The sequence below is a fragment of the Vulpes vulpes genome, chromosome 7, assembly GCF_048418805.1.
Source record: "Vulpes vulpes isolate BD-2025 chromosome 7, VulVul3, whole genome shotgun sequence".
NCBI lineage: Eukaryota > Metazoa > Chordata > Mammalia > Carnivora > Canidae > Vulpes > Vulpes vulpes.
Genome location: NC_132786.1, coordinates 17,761,270 through 17,784,805, shown reverse-complemented (window position 1 = coordinate 17,784,805; position 23,536 = coordinate 17,761,270). Strand labels below are relative to the sequence as shown.

Below are 23,536 nucleotides of genomic sequence, written 5' to 3'. Positions count from 1 at the left end.
TACAAAACAAAAGTGGCACATCCTGTTGTCTTGTCAAAACTCTCTATGGCCCCAACCAATCGAGAGCTTCCAGCTTTCCTGCACATAAATTGCATCCCTTATGTTTGTCACCTCAGATACAAGACTTTTCTTTTCTGCAGCTCAGGTTTTGATTTTTTGGTAACTTCTTCTAACACTTTCGAAGGTTTTGTTGTATTGATTTCTTCAAAGAATATCAACACCTTCTAGCTAAGGATCTGCTACAAATGACTGTGTTGTCTTTACTTCAAATAATAAACTTCCTTTGTACTTAAGAGTCATTAGGCACGCGCATGCACACACACACACACACACACACACACACAGAGTCATGAGGCACCATGACAACCCACTGGTTAGTTCTCAACATTTTGCAATTCAGATCACTAGTCAGCTTTCTTCCTGGTCTTCAGACCTGCTTCAATAAAACAGGTAAGTATAAAAACAACTTTCATCAGTGGAAAATCCCATAGGAGTTCAGTATTGTTGCACTCTAATGGATACATGGAAGCAAATGTGTCTTTCTAGAAACCAATGACTTTATGACTATAAAAGATACAGCACCTGTAAATTGAGGAGCTTATTCCTCAAAAACATAGCTGATAAAAAAAGTCAGTGCATACATCCAAAAAAGCCTTAAATAATAAGGGAGGAAAATAAGTAAAACATGTTAAAAAGATGGTCAAATGAGACAGGCATCCTGCCTCTCAGGATGGTTTCCTTATCTTTTATTGCATTTTATAAATGTCATAAAATAATGATGATTTTTTATTGGAGTTCAGTTTGCCAACATACAGCATAACACCCAGCGGCTCATCCCATCAAGTGGCCCCCTCAATGCTCATTACCCAGTCACCCCACACCCCCACCCCACCTCCTTTTCTTCCACCCCTTGTTCGTTTTCCAGAGTGAGGAGTCTCTCACGTTCTGTCTCCCTTTCTGATATTTCCCACTCATTTGTTCTCCTTTCCCCTTTCTTCCTTTTCACTATTTTTATATGCTCCAAATGAATGAGACATTACAATGTTTGTCCTTCTCCGATTGACTTACTTCACACAGCGTAATACATCCAGAACCAAATGATGACAATTATAAAGGAGAAAAAACCACTTTTTTAAAATTAAGAGGTATCACACTGGGAGAATCCTTTTAATGACTGGGGAAAATATACGGTCACACAATACAATTTGTGGACAGCAGACACATACAGTGCATGTTGTCAACTTTCTCCATCATTAACCACATAACAAAGCTCTTTTAAAAGTACAAGGGGAGGCTACGGAAGGAGTTGCTACCACCTGTATTCCTGTTTGCAGTTTCTTCCTCATGTTTGTCAAGACAGAAAGAAGCATTTTTTTTTCTTTTCTTTCTTTTAAGTCTTTAGTTTAAAAAAAAAAACAAAAGGGCAAACCGATAGGATTTTCAACTTTTGGTGACAGTCATGGAAATCTGGAGACTCATGAGTTCTAAGACTAGGGGTTCTGAACTGAAATTAAGATTTCAAGGATTACAGTTAAAGTCTCAGAGCGAAAGACATGAGGCTGAGTATTTTTCAACGAAAACCCAAAGAGAAAAACAGAGGCTGACGACAGAGAAGAGCTGTGACATAAACCACAGATGATGTCGGAATTGTGATTTCTGTTAAATCTTGCCATGTGTGCATGGATGTACGTACAGATACACACACATAGATCTCCGACAGTTCTTGTTCCTCAACGGTTATGCTCAAGGTTTGGTGGGGGGACCATCATTCTTTGTCTTGGCATATTTTGCTTTCTTTTTGCTACGAAAAGACATAGAAAATTAAGTATAAAGATAATTTACAGATTTCAACTGTAAAAGAAAATATCAGGTTTTTAGTCCATAAAATCCAGACACCGACTGATAAAGCATCATCCTAGGAGGATCATCACTAGAAAAGTCCAATGGGACACACGGAAAAACGTCACGTTATCTACTTCCAAAGACAAAATTATTTTCACACTTTCTAGAGGTATTCAATATTTAATGTTGACGCCTGATGGAAAGGTCTGAAGTACTACAAACGCTCAGACATTGTAGAAAAGGATGTGGTACTGCCACGTCTAGATCAATTCTATCTAAATAAGTGCTATTTTATGGTGTTAGTTATTACTGTATATAAAACTTGAAGACCAAGATTCTTTGGACATATTCTTACAGTTTCCCCAAATGTGTAAGATGGAAACAGGACTTTTTTGAGCATTCATTTTTTTCCCGCCTGATTCACTAGCACCTCTCAAAAATAAGCTCTAGGGAATCATGAAGTCCAATCGATAATTTCCTACTAAACACCCTAAATAACATAGAAGACCGCCATGTTGATATAGATCTACTCAGATTGTCAAGGAATTATTTAACTTACATTATGAGCAGCTACATTTACCAGTGCTTCCAGTCTGGGACCTCATTTCTAAGTGTGTGAGTTGGTTCTCCTGTTTCCATAATAACCAATTTAACAATCAGCTTGGCAGTCAACTGCTTTAGAGTTAGTTTCATTAATGTTAGCTCTCTTCTCCTTAATACATGAATCGACTGATACTGTGGGACTACTTATTTTTCTAATATACTCGTAAAAGGGCTCTGAATTCAAGGTAACAAACCTTCTGGAAGAATTAGCTCAGGCTCTTTTGTTTAAACTCAACCTTTTCCTTGTAGAACTTCAATGTATATGTTAGAATTTTCTTCCAATACTTTAGGACTCACTTAAACTTCTAGTCCGAATACGACGATTTCCTTTCGTTGCTGCAGGGGACCTGAAATGCAACAAAGTTATGAGCTAGAAGTTTTTCAGTTTTTCAAATGTCAGTAAAAACCAAAAAAAAAAAAGGAAGAAAGAAAGAAAGAAACAATTAAGAAATTCCAGGAATTAAATTGGAATACAAAGTGGTCTTCATTTCACAGGACTCCCTCTATCGTTAATCCTCACGAGAATGAACACAGAAAGGAAGCTACTCCCTTACTGTATAATGAAAATCGTGATATTTGGAATGCTTTTTCCAAATCAAAAAGCTCTCGAAACTAGTTCTTTCTCTCTCCTCTTTCCTGGTTTTGAGTAAAAGACCCTTCTTAGTAGATGATCTGGTACCTAACGAGCACTGCTGGTTGGCTGCACACACACGTACAACAACATGAACCCAACAAGTAGATCCAAACGTCACTCTCCTTACAGGGCATTTGTCGTTTCTAATGGCTGAGTAATATTCCATTGTATCATAGACCACAGCTTCTTTTGTTGTTGTTGTTGTTTTCTCAACTTTAAAGAGGTGGGGGGGCGAGTCAGGGAAGGAAGAGGTGTGGACTTGAAGGTTTTTGATTTTTTAATGCAAAGTAATTTATTTTGCGTTTGATACCAGGTGAGACGATAAAGGTGATGGTGCTCATGCCCATACGCCGGCTCCAGGTGAAGTGCTCTAGGCTTCGGGCTCACTCTGCTACCTGAGAAGGTCTGTCTCAGCTTCAGCTCTACACAATGCTTGTGACTCAGTGCCTTGCGGGTTTGGGCAGTATGTAAACTTTCACAGACTTGCTGAAGGGGATGGTGCCCTCGATGCTGGTTTCCACCTGGGGTGACACTTTGCCACCTTCAATCCAGGGGGATTTTGGAATGCGGGAATTGGAGTTGTGGGCCAGTAGCAGCCTCACTTCCACCTGGCATGGTTCTGTCCAGGCAGTATGGGAGAGGTACACCTGAGTGATAAGCCGGTGGCGCCCTGGGCCAGGATTCCGCAAGTCTGCCAGCTTAGGATGAATCCTCTGAGCCTGGCCATATGGATAGAAGACCTGGACCTTCACAGCACTCTCAGGGGCCTGCACATGTTCCAGGGTTGCATCGACATCCAGGGCCACAACCAATCCAGATGTAAACCGCAAAGGGTTGTCTGACTCGCCTGCAGGCTCAATGATGGTGGCTGAAGTGTGTGGATCTGCTCTGGAAGGGGGAGGTGCAAGAAGGTACTCTGCCTCAGCATGGTCTGTAGAATTTTGACCACTTCCACAGGTTTGGATGTCATGAGTCGGGGCATAAGGTCAACACGTTTCTCCACAAAGCTGTCCTGTAAGTGGGGACAAATCAGCAATAAAACACCTCTGAAAAAAGTCCACTTCCTGTAAAAAGTTTTCACACATCGCAAATAAGGGGTCAACTCCTCGAGTAGTCCGTGCTGTTACTATAAGTTGCAAGGCTTTGGCCTGCAGCCTCATGTGATGTATAATCACCACCTGTTTCTTCTCCACACCACTGTACATCAACTCCATTTTGTAGGTCTCTTCCATGATCTGTTTTGCTGCTGCGGAGGCCAAGTCACTCTGCTTCAAATATAAAGGGGCAGCCACATTCCACAGCTTTCCTTGCAAGGCCTCGATGAGAAGAAGCTGATACCGAAGATAGGTAGCCGAGAAGTCAGCAACTCCTGCTAGTTCAGACTGAAGTTCTCCAAGTCTTTGCAGATCCCGGATGGTGAACTCCAGCAGCTTCTGGGTTCCCTGAGGGTCCCGGTGCTCTGAAGACTGTACACCCTTTCAGGGCTCTGCTGCAGGAACTGATGGGACGGGTCCTCATGGGGCGCAATACCGGGAGTAACGGCCGATGACACTAGTTTTCTACCTGGTAACCTTAAGGCAGGAACAAGATGAGAAAGACTGTCGTGGAGGGAGGAATAATGCCTGAAGGTATCATCTGAGAACAGTGCCGGCATTGTTGGACAGATTGTAGCAGCATTAAAAATACAAACCAAAACTGCAATGTAAGCTGGGTCATCCATGTCTGGTTCAGCTGTGTCAAAAAATGGATGGGTGCTCAGGAGCTCTGGCACCAAGGAAAGCACCAGGGTTGCATGCAGACTTCCCAGAAACTTCAAGCACTTCCATATAGAGTCCCTATCAGTAGGGTACTTGGTTAAATTTTTCAGCAGCTCCGCCAGTGCAAGATGAATCCCTTCTTTAGTCGAAACATTAGTACAGCATAAAAGTTCGTGAAGAGCCAGCCTCTTGAATATCTCCGGACGAATCCTCTAACACAGCCAGGACACGGTCAAGCTGATCCTCTCGGAGAGTGATATTATTAGAAATTTTTCTCAGGCCGTGTATGGACTGCAGACCTACTTCCTCAATTTCATCATTAAACATGTCAACCGGGAAATCAGGGCGGCACTTCTCCGCAAAAGAAGGTGAAGATTGGGCCAGCATGCAGAGAGCCTCCACGGCAGCAATGCGGACCTCATACATCTCATCTTCCAATCCATGAAAAAAGGCTCCACAAGCTCCTGACTCAATCAAGTTCACAGCTCCTGTATCTATTTCTTCTTTGGGAGCATCACCTACCCACTTTCTGCCACTGGAAAACTCTCCTGACCTGTAAAGTTCCTTGGCACGTTCATGTGCAGTGCATTTTCTCCTGAGATCTGACATGAGCTTCTTGTCGAGCGTCTGCTCCAAGAAATGAGAACTGACTTGTTCCATTGAGCCCAATAGCTTTGCAGCCTGAACTCGAACCACCCAGGAGCCATCACGGACCATGGGACAAATTTTTCCAAATGCTCATCAACTAAGCGAATTTCTTCATTACAAGAAGTAATGGGGACAATGCTTTCAAGATAGAGCTGACTGACAACCCAGATAAGTTGGACTGCAGCACTGCGCACTTGTCCATAGTCATCAGACGACAATTTACAAGCCTGCTTATAAATTGCTTGGTGTAATTTCACTCCTCTTTCATGAAGCTGCAATATGGCTTTTATAGCCTCTGTTCTGACACGTGGGTCTTGGTCACTGAAGTAATCCCCTATAATCTTCTGGACATCTCTGACAGCTAGGCCTTCTCCATCTTTTGTCACACTTGTCTCCAAAGAGCCAAGATTGCCAAGTCATTGCAGGCACTTATTTCTTACACCATGAGACGTATCTGTGAGGTGCTTGCAGGCTACATCAACTAATCCCATCTGGATAGCTTGATTCTCTGGGAGTTTGGTGCCAATTGCAAGCAAGGTGTCCAACAGTTGAGCAAGGACTTGATGAGACTTTTCATTCTGCAGGATGTTAATGGCATCATCCATAATGCAGTCTGGTGAAAATCCTGCAGTCTTTGATAATAAACCCAACAATGATGCAATTTTGAGTCTCACAGATGGATCATTCTCCTTGTAATAATGTTCCAAGAGAATCCTGACTACTCCTTCCACACTTTCTGCTTCAACAGGCTTTCTGGAAAACTGGAGTAGATACTGCAAAGCATCCATTGGGGAGGGAGCTTTACACAGATCTACGAGGAGTGCTGCACATCTCCTTGGTTTTGTCAATCACAGTTTCTTGGTTGCAATTTCCTCCTGTTGTTGCTGGACCACCTCAGTGAAGTCCTCGTACACTCATTTCTTTAGGTGAGCCGCCATGACTGCCCGCCACACCACAGCTTCTTGATCCATCATCTTTCGATGGACACCGAGGCTCCTTCCAGTTTGCCTACTGTGGACATTGCTGCTATAAACATTGGGGTGCAGCTGTCCCGGGCATTATGCTGAGTGAAAACAGTCAATCGGAGAAGGACTGACATTATGTGGTCTCATTCATTTGGGAAATATAAAAATTAGTGAAAGGGAATAAAGGCAAAGCAGAGAAAATGACTGAAAGTATCAGTGAGGGTGACAAAACAGGAGACACCTAATTCTGGGAAATAAACAAGGGGTAGTGGAAGGGGAAGGGGGTCGGGGGGTGGGGTGACTGGGTGATGGGCAATGAAGGAGGCACTTGGCGGGATGAGCACTGGGTGTTGTGGGATATGTGGACAAACTGAATTCCAATAAAAAATTAAAAATTCAAAACAAAGAAAAGGGCTTATTTAAAATAAGCAAACATTTAACTGATGTATTCAGTAGGTCCAATAAATGGAAATATATGACACTAAAAAAAAAAAAAACAACAACACCGGAGAAATCTTCAGGGTTCTAAGGAATGTAATTGTTTTTCAAAAGATATCCGAATGATATAATCAGGAACACCACAAGTACAGAAGGAAAAGCTGCCGGAGGCATCGATATGAACAATTTCACTAATACATTAAATGCCATAGATCGTTATGAGAAAGATTTAAATGCATCAGTAAATAAGAATTTTTAAGCCATGGACTCAGTTATTTTTTCAACATAAGCAAATATGCAATAATGTATTTGAAATGTGAAAAAGTACCTGTTCCCACGGCCACCCTGGAGGAAGAGCACGCCAAGGGGCATGCTATCGGGATCCCCCACATGATGGAGCAGCCACCTGACTCAGTGGAACAACCGACTTCGGCCACTGAGCAACATCCTTAACCAAATCAAGAGCCCGCCAGAACTACAACAAGGGGGCGAGCTGAAGCTTATGGGCCTGAGCAGTTCGAGCCGGGCATGGCAGTTGGTGCTGAGTGCTTGGCCTGAGCCGAGATGCCAGCTGCTGAGGCCAAGACAATTTACATGGCAGTCACACCTCTGATTCACTGTCCCGACCTGGAGGAGCCACCTGCACACTTGGCCACCCTGCAAGAAGAGCTACCCCGGGCACCCACTATCAATGCCCCTGGCATGCCTTGCCAAAGGAGTCACCTGCCTCAGTGCAGCAACCAGCTTCGGCCCCTGAACAACATCATGAACCATGTCAGCACCCACCCCAGCTCCGAAGGTGGAGCTTAATGAAGCGTCTGGGCTTGAGGTGATCGAGCTGGGCAGGGCTGTCGGTGCTGAGTGCTTGGCCAGAGCGCAGATGCCAGCTGAGGAGTCGAAGCCAATGCACGAGGTGGTCACACCTCTGATTCACTCTCCCCACAAGGAGGACCCACCTGCAATCTCGGCCACCCTCGCGGTAGATGATGTCCTGGCGCATGCTATCAGGGTCCGCCACATGCCAGTGCGGCCACCCAGATCAGTGGAGCAACTAGTGTCCGCCCCTGTGCAATATCCTGAACCACCTCAACAACCGGCCCCAGCTCCTACCTCGCAGCCTTTTAAGCTTCAGGGCCAGAGGTGATCGAGCTGGTCACGGCTCGAGCCGAGAAGCCAGGCTGCTGAGACCAAACCAATGCACGTGGTGGTAACACCTCTGACTCACTGTGCCGACATGCAAGAGCTACCTGTACCCGTGGCCACCCTGGAGGAAGAGCACGCCCAGGTGCATGCTTTCGGGTTCCCGCACATGCTGGACCTACCACCTACCTCAGTGGAGCGAACGACTTTGGCCACTGAGCCACATCCTGAACCCAATCAAGAGCCTGCCACAGAGACTACAGTGAGGCCAGCTGAAGCTTCTGGAGACGGAATACTTCCAAACTCGTTCTATGAGGCCACCATCACCTTATGTCCAAAAGCAGAAGAAGACCCCACCGCGCCAAAAAGGAGAGTTATAAACCGATGTCCCCAATGAACACGGATGCAAAAGTTCTCAACAAGAAACGAGCCAATAGGGATCCCTGGGTGGCGCAGCGGTTTGGCGCCTGCCTTTGGCCCAGGGCGCGATCCTGGAGACCCGGGATCGAATCCCACGTCGGACTCCCAGTGCATGGAGCCTGCTTCTCCCTCTGCCTGTGTCTCTGCCTCTCTCTCTCTCTCTCTCTCTGTGTGACTATCATAAATAAATTTTCAAAAATTAAAAAAAAAGATACGAGCCAATAGGATCCAACAGTACATTGAGAAGTGACTCACGGTGACCAGGTGGCATTTATCCCTGGGACGCAAGGCTGGGTCTACACTCGTCAAACACTCCATGTGACTGATCAGATCTGCAAGAGAAAAAACGAGAACCAGGTGATCCTCTCAAGAGATCCAGAGAAAGCATTTGAAAAAATACGGCATCCATTCCTGATCCAAACGCTTCAGAGTATAGGGATAGAGGGAACGTTCCTCAGCATCTTCAAAGCCGTCTAGAAAAGCCCACAGAAAATTATCATTCCCAAGGGGGAAACACTGGGAGCCTTTCCCCAAAGAAGATGAGGAAGGAGACATGGATGTCCACTCTCACCACTGCTATTCAACATAACACTAGACATCCGTAGCCTCAGCAATCAGGCAACAAAAAGAACTAAAAGGCATTCAAATCGGCCTAGAACAAGTCAAACTCTCCCTCTTCGCAGATGAAATGATACCGGACACCTAGAAAACCCAAAAGACTCCACCCCAAGACTGCTAGAACTCATACAGCAAATTCGGCAGTGTGGCAGGGTACAAAATCAATGCCCAGAAGTCAGTGGCCTTTCTAGACGCTAACGATGAGACTGAAGAAAGAGAAATTAAGGAGTTGACCCCATTTACAATGGCACCCAAAAGCATGAGCTACCTAGGAATAAACCTAACGAAAGAGGTAAAGGATCTCAACCCGAAAAATGACAGAACACGTCTGAAAGAGACTGAGGAAGACAAAGAGATGGCTAACTATTCCATGCTCATGGATCCGGAGAATGAATATTGGGAAAACGTCAATGTGGGCAATTTACACAATTAACGCAATCACTATCAAAAATACCACGGACCCTCTTCAGAGAGCTGGAACAGATCATCGGAAGATTTGTGTGGAATCAGAAAGGACCCCGAATGGCCACGGGAATAGTAGCCAAGAAAACCACAGCGGGGGGGCAGCACAATGCAGGATTTCGGGTTGCGCTGCAAAGCTGTGCTCACCAAGACAGTGTGGTACAGGCACAAAAACAGACACAGCCACCAATGGAACAGAAGAGGAATCCAGAAGTGGACCCTCAACTCGATGGTCAAGACCATATATTCGACCAAGCAGGAGAGACCATCCACTGGAAAAAAGACAAGTCTCCTCCATAAATGCCACTGGAAACGCTGGACAGCCACATGCAGAGGAGGGAAACTGGACCACTGACTCACACCAGACACAAAGATAAACTCAAAATGGATGAAAGATCTAAATGTGAGAGGAGATTCCATTAAAACCCTGGGGGAGAACACAGGCAACGCCCATCCAAAAGTTGGCCACAGCAACTTCTTGCAAGATACACCCATGAAGGCCAGAAAAACAAAAGGAAAGATGAACTACAGGGACTTCACCAGGATGAGAAGCTTCCGCACAGCCAAAGAGACACTCAACAAAACCAACAGACCATCTCCAGAATGGGAGAAGCTTTGTGCAATTGACCCTTCAGATAAAGGGCCAGCATCCGAGATCTCGAAAGAACCTATTCAACTCCACAGCAGAGAAACCAACCATCCAATCCGGAAATGGGCAAAAGACACCAATGGAAACGGCACAGAGCAAGACACAAACGTGGCCGACAAGCCCATGAGAAAGTGCCCACATCACTGTATTTCCATCAGGCAAATACAGATCAAAGCCACAAGGAGATCCCACCTCACAACGGTGAGAAGGGGCAGCACTGGCCAGACAGGAAACACCAAACGTTGGACAGGATGCGCAGAAAGGGGAACGCTTCAAAATTCAACAGTGTCAGAGGGAGCCGTACTCACCTGATAGGGACCAGGGCGGGGGGGCGGGCTCCCCGCCAGGTTGGGGCGCTCAGGAGGCACCTGAGAGCAGGGAGGAAGAGCCAGGGCCTTGGGGGGGCTCCCAGGGCCCAGCAGCCCAGGGCCTCAAGCCGCCGCCCCAAGGCCGTGCCCTGACGGTGGAAGGTGCCTGCACCCTAAGCCCTCTGAGCGCGCGCACATGGGTTCCGCGGCACCGTAGGAGGCCCCACCGCCACCCCTTCGGCCAACAGGTCCCGCCCCGCCTCCCCCCCTTGCCCCACCCCCCCCCCCCCCCCCCGCGCAGCCCTCTGCCCCGCACCCTGGCGGACCTCGCCATGGGGGTGCCTACGTGCGGCCCCCAAGGCCCGCTGTCCCCCGCGAGGTCCCTCCCAGGCACCCGCCGCGCCACACGCGAGGGCCAGATGCTTCTCGCACAGCCACCCCGGGGCCCCTCACGCCTCCCGGGGCCCACGCCGACCTGCGCGCCATGGCCGAGGCCTGCAGAGCCGCTGCCGGGAGCCCGCAGCGCCGGGAACCACTGGCCTGGAGCAGCGGCAGGGCAGCGCAACCTCCTGCCAGGGGGACGGCTGGGTCGGGTCCATCTGGTCCAGTCGGGTCGCCATGTCTGGGCCCAGCTCCTCCCGCGGCCACGCCCTGGCCCCCCTCAGGCCATGCTCCGGGTCAGGTGCTGGGGCAAGCTCCGGCCACGCCCCGGCCACGCCCTGGCCAAGCCCCCGGCCAAGCCCCCCCCCCACAGCAGCCGGCCCTCCCTGGAGCCTAGAGGGGACCAGAGACCGCCTCTGCCTCCCCCCGCTAGTCTGGTCGGGGCACCGGGGTCCGAGGCCTTGCGCCCCCCAGCTCAGTCCCCAGGGACTCCTGCTCAGGGAGGCACGAAGCCTCTCTCTGGCTCTGTGTCTCCCTCCCTGTCCCTCCGACCTGGTCTCTGTCTCTCCCTCCCGGTCTGGGGTCTGGCCCTGTCTCTCTCCCACTCCCCTCCACCCCTGTCTGTCTCTCTCTCTCCCTCCCAGTCTTTCTTCTCTCATTCCCTATCTTGGCCTGTCCCTGTCTCTGTGTCTACCTCCTTGTCTCTCGGTCTCTCACTTGTCTCCCTCCCTGTCTCATTCTCTCCATCCCATCTCTGTCTCAGTCTCTCCTCCCTCCCTGTCTCTGACTCTCCCTCCCTGTCTCAGTCTCCCCTCCTGTCTCTGGGTCTCCCTCCCTGCACCGTGGTCTCTCCCCTCTGTCCCATCTCTCCCTCCCTGTCTCTTGGTCTGTCTGTCCCTCCCTCCCTGTCTCTGGATCCCTCCATCCCTGTCCTGTGTCTCTGCCCCTGTCTCGATCTCTCACCCCCCTCTTCTCAGTCGCTCCTCCCTGTCTCCATCTCTCTCTCCCTCCCTGTCTCCCCGCCCATCTCTATCTATCTCTCCCTCCCTGTCTGGGGGCTCCCTCCCTGTCTCTGTCCATCCCTCCACTTCTGTCTACCCTTCCCTGCCTCGGTCTGTCCCTCCCTGTCTGTGTGTCTCCATCCCTGTCTCTGTCTATCCCTCCCTGGCTCTCTCACCCTGGCTCTCGGTCTCTCCCTCACTGTGTCTCGGTCTCCCTCCCTGGCTCTGGCTCTCATTCCCTGTCTCTCGGTCTCTCCCTCCCTGTCTCTGGGTCTGTCCCTCCCTGTCTCTCGGTCTCTCCCTCCCTGTCTCTGTGTCTCCCTCCCTCTCTATCTCTCCCACACTGTCTAGATCTCACCCTCCTTGTCTCTGTGTCTTCCTCTCTGTGTCTTGGTCTCTCCCTTCCTGTCTCTCGGCGCCTCCCTACCTGTTTCCCTGCCTCTCCCTCCCTGTCTTTCAGTCTCTCCCTCACCGTCTCTGTCTCTCCGTCCCTGTCTCTCTGACTCTCCTTCCCTGTGTCTGTGTCTGTCTCTCCACGCCGCCCCATCTCGGTCTCTCCTCCCCGTCTGGCTCTGTCCCTCCCTCTCTCTGACTCTTGCTCCCTGTCTTGCCACCTCTCCCTCCCTGTGTGTGTCTCTGTCTCTCTCCCCGTCTCTATCTCTCCGCCAGTCTCTCTGTGTCTCCCTCCGTGCCTCTCGCTCCCTGTCTCTCGGTCTCTCCCTCCCTGTCTCATTCTCTCTCCATCCTGTCTCTGTGTCCCTCACTGTGTCACGGTCTCCCTCCCCGTCTCTGGGTCTCTCTGTCTCTCTCTATCTTCCTCACTGTCTCTCAGTATGTCCCTCCCTGGCTCATGGATTCTACTTCTGTGTCTGTCCCTCCCTCCCTCCCTCCTTCAGTCTCCCCGCCTTGTCTCGGTCTCTCCCATGCTGTCTCTCTGTCTCTCACTCGCTGTGTCTCCCCCATCCCTATCTCTCCCTCCCTGTCTGTGTCCCCCTCCCAGAAAATCCTCTCAAGAGATGCACAGGAAGCATTTGACAAAATACGGCATCCATTCCTGATCCAAACGCTTCAGAGTGTAGGGACAGAGAGAACGTTCCTCAGCATCTCCAAAGCCATCGACGGAAAGGAAAGCCCGCGGCAAATAATCATCCTCAATGCGGAAACACTGGGAGCCTTTCCCGTAGATTGGGAACGAGACAGGGACTTCCACCCTCACCACGGCTACTCAACATACAGCTAGACGTCACAGCCTCAGCAATCAGGCCACAAAAAGAAACAAAAGGCATTCAAATCCACAAAGAAGTAGACAAACTCTCCCTCTTCGCTGAAAACATGATGTCCTACCTGGAAAACGCAAAAGACTCCACCCCAAGATTGCCAGAACTCAAACAGCAGCAAAATCGGCGGCGTGGCAGGATACCAAATCAATGCCCAGAAATCACTGGCCTCTCCCTACGCCAACGATGAGACTGAAGAAAGAGAAATGAAGGAGTCGGTCCCAGTGACAATTGCACCCAAAAGCATGAGATACCTAGGAATACACCTAACCAGAGAGGTAAAGGATCCCTACCCAAAAAACTACAGAGCACGTCTGAAAGAAATTGAGGAAGACACAAAGTGATGGAAAACCATTCCAAGCTCCTGGATTGGAAGAATTCATATATTGGGAAAATGTCCACGTGACCCAGGGCAATTTACACATGGAACGCAATCCCTATCATCAGAAATACCACGGGCTCTCTTCAGAGAGCTGGAACAAATCATCGGAAGATTAGTGTGTGGAATCATCAGAAAAGACCCCGAATGCCCAGGGCAATATGAGAAAAGAAAACCACAGCTGGCGGCATCACAATGCCGGACTTCAGGTCGTGCTACAAAGCTGTGCTCATCAAGACAGTGTGGTACTGGCACAAAAACAGACACACAGGTCAATGGCACAGAAGAGACAAATCCAGAAGTGGACCCTCAACTCTACCGTCAAGACCGTACATTCGACGAAGCACGAAAGACCATCCACTGGAAAAAACACAGTCTCTTCAGTAAAGGCTGCTGGGCACGTTGGACAGCCACACACAGAGGAATGAAACTGGACCATTCTCTCACACCACCGTACACAAAGAGAAACTCAAAATGGATGAAAGATCTAAATGTGAGACAGGATTCCATCAAACTCCTAGGGGAGAACACAGGCAACGCCCTTCTTGAACTTGGCCACAGCAACTTCTTGCAAGACACATCCATGAAGGCCAGGGAAACAGAGCCAAAATGAATCACTGGGACTTCATCAAGATGAGGAGCTTCCACACAGCAAAAGAAACGCTCAACAAAACTAAAAGACAAACCTCCAGAATGGAAGAAGATATGTGCAAATGACCCGTCCGATAAAGGGCCAGTTATCCAAGATCTCTAAAGAACTTTTTCAACTCAACAGCAGAGAAACCAAGAGTGCCACCCTGAAAGGGGCAAAAGACACCAACAGAAACGTCACACAGGAAGACACAGACGTGGCCAACAAGCACACGAGACGATGCTCCGCACGCCGGCCGTCAGGGAAATAGCAAAAGCACAATGAGATACCACCTCACACCTGTGAGAATGGGGAACAAGAACCAGACAGGACACAACAAATGTTGGAAAGGATGTGGAGAAAGGGGAATGCTTTCAAAATTCAAAAGTTTCAGAAATCGCCATACTCGTCTGATATGGTCGAAGGGGGGGGGGGCGGGCGGGCTCCTGGCGAGCCGGGGGAGCTTGGGAATGGGGGAAGGGGGAAAGTGGGGCAGGGGCTGAAGGGGCAAGGGGGGGAAGGTGAGCAGGGGCGGAGGGGGGGGGGAGGGGAGGAGGGGAGAGGAGGAAGAGCCAAGGGCCTTGGGGGCGCTCCTGGGGCCCAGCCACCCAGGCCCTCAAGCCACCGCCCCAAGGCCGTGCCCTGAAGGTGGATGGTGCCTGCATCCAAACCCCTCTGAGCGTGCCCGGATGGGCTTGGCACCCTCTCTGAGCCCCGGTGGAGGGGCCCCACACCCTCTCTGAGTCGTCCGGAGGAGACCTGACCCGTAGGAGGCCCCACCACCAGCCCCCTCCGCGAACAGGTCCCACCACTCCCCCACCGCGCAGCCCGTTGTCTCCCAGTCTCTCCCTCCCTGTCTCTGGGTCTCCCCTCCCTGTCTCTCTGTCTCTACCTCCCTGTCTCTGGGTCTCCCTCCCTCTCTGTCTCTCCCATGCTGTCTAGATATCACTATCCTTGTCTCCGTGTCTCCCTCTCTGTGTCTCGGTCTCTCCCTACCAGTCTCTCGGCGTCTCCCTACCTGTTTCCCTGCCTCTCCCTCCCTGTCTTTCAGTCTCTGCCTCAACGTCTCTGTCTCTCCGTCCCTGTCTCTCTGATTCTCCTTCCCTATCTCTGTGTCTGTCTCTGCTCGCCGCCCAATCTCGGCCGCCCCCCCCCCCGCCCCGTCTCCTTCTCTCCCTCCCTCTCTCTGACTCTCGCTCCGTATCTCACCGGCTCTCCCTCCCTGCGTCTCTGTCTCTCCTTGCGTCTCTATCTCTCCGCCAGTCTCTGTGTGTCTCCCTTTGGGTCTCCCGGTCTCTCACGCCCTGTCTCGTTCTCTCCATCCTGTCTCTGTGTCCCCCTCACTGTGTCTTGGTCTCCCTCCCTGTCTCTCTGTCTCTTCCTCCCTGTCTCTTGGTGTCTCCCTCTCTGTCTCTGTCTCTCCCTCCATGTCTCTCTGACTCTCCTTCCGTGTCTGGCTCTCTTCCTCCCTCCCTCAGTCTCCCTCCTTGTCTCGGTCTCTCCATCGCCATCTCGCTGTCTCTCCCTCCCCTCCCCTATCTCTCCCTCCCTGTCTGTGTCCACCTCCCTGTGTCTGTCCGTCCCTCCGGTTCTCTGTCTCTCCTTCCCTCTCCATGTCAATCAAAGAAAGGATGACAACCGTAGAATTCTCTCAATAGATACAGAAAAAGCATTTGACCAAACAGACCATCCTTTCCTCATGAAAACCTTCCACCTGGTACGGATACCGGGAACAAACCTCAATTCTCCTAAAACCCATCTACAAAAGACCCAGAGGGAATGTCCTCTTCATTGGGAAAATCCTGGAGCTTTTAACTTAAGGTCAGGAACACGACAGGGTGTCCACCCTCAACGCTGTCCTTGGGCACAGTAGTAGCGGTCCTAGCTTTCGCAGTGACATTCCGAAACAGAAAGAAAAGGCAACCCGATGGGCAAAGAAGTCAAACTCTCACTCTTCACAGAGGACATGACACTCTATGTGGAAAACCTCAAACAGTCACTAGATCGTACCTAAAGGATCTATCCAACAAGACGACCTAACAATTGTGGGTATCTGTGCCCCGAATGTGGGAGCTGCCACGGATACCAATCAGTTGCGAAGCAAAGTTAAGACGTACTTAGATAATAATACACTTTTACTTGGGAGACACGAACACGGTGCTTTCTAGGATTGATAGATCTTCCAGGCACAGCATCTCCAAAGAAACAAGGGCACTAAAGGATACATCGGACCAGATGGATCTCACAGCTGTTTACAAAACTTTACATCCAAATGCAACTGAATTCACATTCTTCTCAGTGCACGTGGAACTTTGTCCAGAAGAGACCATATACTGGGTCACAAATCAGGTCGTGACCAATACCAAAAGACTGGATCGTCCCCTGTGTATTTTCAGACCATAATGCTCTGAAACTAGAACTCAACCACAAGAAGAAGTTTGCAAGGATTTCAAACACGTGCAGGTTAAGGACCATCCTGCTAAAAGACGAAAGAAAGGGTCAACCAGGACATTAGAGAAGAATTAAAAAGATTCACAAAAACCAACGAGAATGAAGATACAACAAACCTGTTCCAAATCTTTGGGATATGGCAAAAGCGGTCCCACATAGGGGAAATACATCCCAATGCAAGCGTCCATCCAAACACTGGAAAGAACTCAAATACAAAAGCTAACCTTGCACCTAAAGGAGCTGGAGAAGGAACGACAAATGAAACCTTCACCCAGCAGAAGTCGACGGTTAATAAGAATTCGAGCAGAACTCAATGAAATAGAGAGCAGAGGAATTGGGGAAACACATCCACAACACCAGGAGGTGGATCTTTGAAAGAACCAATAAGAGAGAGAGAAACCATTAAGCCAGCCTTATGAAAAAAAAAGAGAGAGAGAAAAGACTCCAATGAATAAAATCATGAATGAGAAAGTAGAGATCACCACCACCACCAAGGAAATACAAACGATCTTAAAAACTCATCCTGAGCAGGTATACGCCAATAAATTGGGCAATCGAGAAGAAACGGACCCATTTCCGGAAAACCACAAACTACTGAAACCGGAACAGGAAGACACAGAAAACCCGAACAGGCCAATATCCAGGGAGGAAACTGAAGCAGTCATCGTCAAAGACCTCCCGAGACACAAAAGCCCAGGGCCAGATGCCTTCCCTGGGGAATGCTATCAAAAGTCTAAAGAAGAAACCGTACCTATTTCGACCAAAGCGGTTCCGAAAGATAGACAAGAGATGGAATACTTCCAAACTCGTTCTTGGAGGCCAGCATCACCTTAAGTCCAAAAGCAGACAAAGACCCAACCAACGAAGGAGAGTTACAGACCCACAGACCTCACGAACACGGATGCAGACATTCTCCACAAGATACGAGCCAACAGGATCCAATGGTACATTGAGAAGTTACTCACCGTGACCAGGTGGCATTTATCCCCGGGACGCAAGGCTGGTTCAACACTCGGCAAGCACTCCGTGTGACTCATCAGATCTGCAAGAGAAAAAACAAGAACCAGATGATCCTCTCAAGAGACAGAGAAAGCATTTGACAAAATCCATTCCTGATCCAAACGCTTCAGAGTATAGAGACAGAGGGAAAGTCCCTCAGCATCTTCAAAGCCACCTATGACAAGCCCCTGGCAAATTATCATTCCCAATGGGGAGACACTGGGAGCCTTTCCCCAAAGACCAGGCACGAGACGGGGATGTCCACTCTCACCGCTACTATTCTCAACATAGTACGAGACGTCACGGCCTCAGCAATCAGGCAACAAAAAGAAATAAAAGGCATTCAAACCCGCAAAGGGGAAGTCAAACTCTCCCTCTTCGCAGATGACATGATACCGTACCTAGAAAACCCAAAAGACTCCACCCCAAGATTGCTGGAACTCCTACAGCAAGTTCGGCAGTGTGGCGGGATACAAACTCAGGGCCCAGAAACCAGTGGCCTTTCTGTACGTGAACAATGAGACCGAGGAAAGGGACATCGAGGAAGGGGCCAATCCCATTGATACAACCACAGCACCCAAAAAAAAGCATGAGCTACCTAGAAAGAAACCTAACCAAAGGGGTAAAGGATCTCTACCCGAAACATTGCAGAACACGTCTGAAAGAAACCGAGGAAGACACAAAGAGATGGAAAAAGGTTCCATGCTCCTGGGTTGGAAGAATTAATATTGGGGAAAATGTCAACGTGACCCAGGGCAATTTACACAACTAGTGCAAAATCTGTCAGAAATACCACGGACTCTCTTCAGAGAGCTGCAACAAATCATCTGAAGACTTGTGTGGAATCAGAAAAGACCCCGAACAGCCACGGGAATAGTAGCCAAGAAACCCACTGCGGGGGGGGGGGGGCAGCACAATGCCCGATTTCAGGGTGTGCCACAAAGCTGTGACCATCAAGACGGTGTGGTACTGGCACAAAAACGGACACATGGATCAATGGAACAGAGGAGAGCATCCAGATGTGGACCCTCAACTCTACGGGCAACTAATATTCGGCCAGGCAGGAAAGACCATCCACGGGGGAATAAAAGACAGTCTCTTCGATAAAGGCTGCTGGGAACACTGGACAGCCACGTGCAGAGGAATGACACTGGACCATTCCTCTCATGCCAAACACAAGGATAAACTCAAAATGGAGGAAGGATCTAAATGTGAGACAAGATTCCATCAAAACCCTCCGGGAGAACACAGGCAACAACACCCTTCTTGAACTGGGCCACAGCAACTTCTTGCAAATTACATCAGCCACGAAGGCCAGGGAAACAAGAGCGAAATGGAACGTCGGGACGTCATGAAGAGGAGCTGTTTCTGCACAGCCAAAGAAAAACTCAACAAAACTGAAAGACAACCTCCAGACTGGGAGAAGATAGGTGCAAACGACCCTTCGGATAAAGGGCCAGCATCCGAGATCTCGAAAGAACCTATTCAACTCCACAGCAGAGAAACCAACCATCCAATCCGGAAATGGGCAAAAGACACCAATGGAAACGGCACAGAGCAAGACACAAACGTGGCCGACAAGCCCATGAGAAAGTGCCCACATCACTGCATTTGCATCAGGGAAATACAGATCAAAGCCACAACGAGATCCCACCTCACAGCGGTGAGAATGGGCAGCACTGGCCAGACAGGAAACACCAAACGCTGGACAGGATGCGCAAATAGGGGAACGCTTCAAAATTCAACAGTGTCAGAGGGAGCTGTACTCACCTGATAGGGACCAAGGCGGGGGGCGGGCTCCCGGCCAGGCTGGGGCGCTCAGGAGGCACCTGAGAGCGGGGAGGAAGAGCCAGGGCCTTGGGGGGGCTCCCGGGGCCCAGCAGCCCAGGCCCTCAAGCCGCCGCCCCAAGGCCGTGCCCTGACGGTGGACGGTGCCTGCACCCTAAGCCCTCTGAGCGCCCGCATGGGTTCCGCGGCACCTCCCTGAGCCCCGGGGGAGGGGCCCCGCACCCTCCCTGAGCCGCCAGGAGGAGGCCCCACCTCCACCCCCTCCGCCAACAGGTCCCGCCCCGCCTCCCCCGAGGCCCGCTGTCCCCTGCGCGGTCCCTCCCAGACACTCGCCGCGCCACACGCAAGGGCCAGATGCCTCTGGCACAGCCACCCCGGGGCCCCTCACACCTCCTGGGGCCCACGCCGACCTGCGCGCCGGGGACGAGGCCTGCAGAGCCGCTGCCGGGAGCCTGCAGCGCCAGGAACCGCGGGCCTGGAGCGGCGGCAAGGCCTTGCAACCTCCTGCCACAGGGATGGTCGGGGCGGGGCGGGGCGGGGCGGGGCGGGTGGCCCCATCGAGGCCCAGCTCCGCCCGTGGCCACGCCCTGGCCCCCTTCAGGTCATGCTCCGGGTCAGGTGCTGGGCAGGCTCCCGGCCGCGCCCCCTGCACAGAGGCCCGCCCTCCGGGAAGCCTAGAGGGGCCCCCTAGGTCTGTTGGCCATCTGCATATCTTTTTTTTTTTAATTTATTCATGAGAGACACACAGAGAGAGAGGCAGTGACACAGGCAGAGGGAGAAGCAAGCTCCATGCGGGGAGCCCGAAGTGGGACTCGATCCGGAGTCTCCAGGATCATACCCTGGACACTAAGCTGCTGAGCTACTGGAGCTACCCCATCTGTATATCTTTCTTTGAAGAGTGTCTATTCAGGTCCCATGCCCATTTTTTAATTGGATTATTTTGGGGGGTGTTTTAGTATTGAGTTGTATAAGCTCTTTATACTTTTAGAATATTATTTGTATATAATTTTTTATTATTGTTTATATTATTTATATATTTAATTATTATAAATTATATATTATTTATATATTTAATTATATATTTAAAGGAGAAGAAATGAGTGGGAAATATCAGAACGGGAGACAGAACATGAAAGACTCCTAACTCTGGGAAACGAACTAGGGGTGGTGGAAGGGGAGAAGGGCGGGGGGTGGGGGGCACTGAGTGACTGGGTGGCGGGCACTGAGGGCAGCACGTGACGGGATAAGCACTGGGTGTTATTCTGTATATTGGCAAACTGAACACCAATAAAAAATAAATTTATTATTTAAAAAAAATTAAATTAAATTAAATATAATAGATTTGAGACTGAAAAAATAAAAAAATAAAAAAAAGAAATGTTGAAAAGGTTAACCAAAACCAGAGGCACCACAATACAAAGTTGCAATCATCAAGACAGTATGGGTACGGGCACAAAAATAGACACATAAATCAATGGAACAAAATAGAGAACTCAGAAATGGACCCTCATCTCTGTGGTTAACTAATCTTCAAATGAGGAAAAAATATCCAATGGAATAAAGAGAGTTTCTTCAAAAAATGGTGTTGGGAAAATTGGACAGCTATGTGCAAAAGAATGAAAACAGGCCCGCTTTTTAGACCATACACAAAAATAAACTCAAAATGGATTAAAGACCTAATGGGAGACCGGAAACCATAAAAAAATCCGACAAGAGAGTACAGGCAGTAATTTCTCTGACATCAACCCTAACAATATTTTTCTAAGGTATGTCTCCTGAGGCAAAGAAAACAAAAGCAAAAAGAAATTACTGAGATTACATCATAATAAAAAGCTTGTGTACATCAGAGCAAACAATCAACAAGACTGAAAGGCAATGTAGGGAATGGGAGAAGATATTTGTAAAAAACATACATGATACAGGGTTAGTATCCAAAATATAAGAACTCAATACAAAAGAAAGAAAGAAAGAAAGAAAGAAAGAAAGAAAGAAAGAAAGAAAGAAAGAAAGAAAGAAAGAAATCCAATTAAAAAATGGGCAGAAGAGATGAACGGACATTTCTCCAAAGAAGACATCCAGATAGCCAATAGACACATGAAAAGATGCTCCATGTCACTCATCATCAGGTAAACAGACACCAATATCACATTAAGATATTATTTCACACCTGTCAGAATGGCTAAAATCAAAACCACAAGTGTTGACGAGGATGTAGAGGAAAAAGGGACATTTGTGCTCTGTTGGTGGGAATAGCTAACTGTGGAACACAGTATGGAGGTTGTTTAAAATTTTTGAAACAGAATTACCCTATGATCCAGTAATTCTACTACTGGATATTTACCCAAACAACTCAAAAACATTAATTTGAAAGGATACATGGAACTCTACATTTACTGAAGCATTATTTACAATAGCCAAATTATAGAAGCAGCCCAAGTGTCCATCAATCAACAAATGGATAAAGAGGAGGTGGTGTGTACACCTGTACACACACACGAAAATTACTCAGCCATAAAAAGAATGAAGCTTGCCATTTGCAATAACATGGATGGGATCTGGAGGTTATAATGCTAAGTGAAAGAAGTCAGAGGAAGACAAATTATCATATGATTTCACTTGTGAAATTTAAGAAAACAAATGAAGAAAAAAAACAAGAGGCAAACCAAAAAACAGACTCAACTATAGAGAACAAACTGATGGCTACCAGAAAGAGATGAGTAGGGGGTGGGTGAAATAGCTGATAGATATTAAAGAGTATACTTATCATGATGAGCACTGAATAATGTATAGAAACGCTGAATCACTATATTGTACTCCTGAAACTAATATAACACAGTATGTTAACTATACTGGAATTAAAATTTAAAAATGAAAAAAAAATTCCCTGCAGAACATCCTGCCTATTGTTTTCCTGCTAAAAGATCTCTTGGCATTAATATCAAGACTCAACAGCATGGTATTGGTGTAATAACAAACTGATCGATGGAACAGAAAGCCCTAAAATAAACCCAGACATACGTGGACAACTGATACTTGACAAAGGCAGTGCAGTAGGAGAAAGGATGGCTTTTTCGACAGCAGTGGTGGAAAAATTAAATATCCACAAGTAAAATGAACTTGGATCCATACCTCATATCACACATGAAAATTAACTCAAAATGGATCATAGATCTAAATGTAAAACTTAAAGCTTGGAAACTTCAAGAGGAAAACATGTTAGGTAAAGATTTCTTAATACCAAACAAAAGAAAAATTCATACAAGATAAGTTGGACTTCACTAAAAAGGGAATTGGGGCGCCTTAGAGAAAAACCAAGGCTGTATCAGTAAAAGTAGAAGATAAGCCTAGAAACTATCTGGTTTGCCAGAAAGTTAGAAGTATTCAACAATCAATAGGTGTATGTCAAAGGACAAGATTTCAACTTGAAGGGGTTCCTACTGCCCAAATTGGAACAATGTGGTTATCAAAATAATGAAAGGAATGGTTCATAATATAACAAAATTTCACAAGCCCACAGTAATAAATGGAAAAGGAAAGTCTCATTCATACAGTACAGTATCAGCTAATAAGCTGAGAGGGACAGAAAAATCACCATTTTGCAACATCACAATAATAAATGATGAAGGGAAGAATCAGCAGTGGATGCTATCTACAGTTTTTGGGAACAGAACACTGACAGAGACCCAAAGTATCTCACAGGAAGTTATTCATTACAAAGGGGGAAAAGTGGAGAAATCTGGCAGTTCAAACTAGTGATGAAAGCCAAACAACAGCAATGGGACAAGAGGACATCATGGTTTCCTAATGTAAAGCACTGAAGGGGACGCATTACTTTTGCCAAAAATGATGAATAAGGAGAGAAATCAAACATTAAGTTTGAAAAAACAACATTTGACAGAAATAATTATTAACTACCTCAAGGAACTGGGATAAGTAGGAGTGGCCAGTAAGAAGCTGAGACAGTGCTCAAGAATATAACAGCAGCAGATGTCATAAATATGATACAAAATAGCCACTCCTGCTAAGGCTAGGACAGAGTCCCCAAGGAAGAATTTTCCCTTCAGAGCTCAATAGTCAGACCTTGTTAGAAAAGATAACAGCCATCACTCACACTTTGGTGCTGTACCAGTGGGATTTGCTGGAAA

The 23,536-nt window shown here is 48.2% G+C and overlaps 1 protein-coding gene and 1 pseudogene across 5 annotated transcripts in view; both read right to left on the bottom strand.

Moving 5' to 3' along the window:
• The window catches only part of LOC140599790 (adenylate cyclase type 1-like), a 271,616-nt gene that overhangs the window by 233,593 nt on the left and 14,487 nt on the right, over positions 1 to 23,536 (bottom strand). For 2 of the 5 annotated variants that reach the window (XM_072764985.1, XM_072764986.1), the window contains exon 2: positions 17,570 to 17,646. In XM_072764985.1, coding sequence (XP_072621086.1) covers positions 17,570 to 17,641 — 72 coding nt within the window. In that variant the 5' untranslated portion in view covers positions 17,642 to 17,646. Of the gene's footprint in view, positions 1 to 8,702; positions 8,780 to 17,569; positions 17,647 to 19,373; positions 19,527 to 23,536 lie in introns of those variants that run through there. The other 3 variants (XM_072764982.1, XM_072764983.1, XM_072764990.1) reach the window with 3 other exon arrangements.
• On the bottom strand, positions 3,233 to 6,675 carry LOC140599779 (integrator complex subunit 4 pseudogene; annotated as a pseudogene).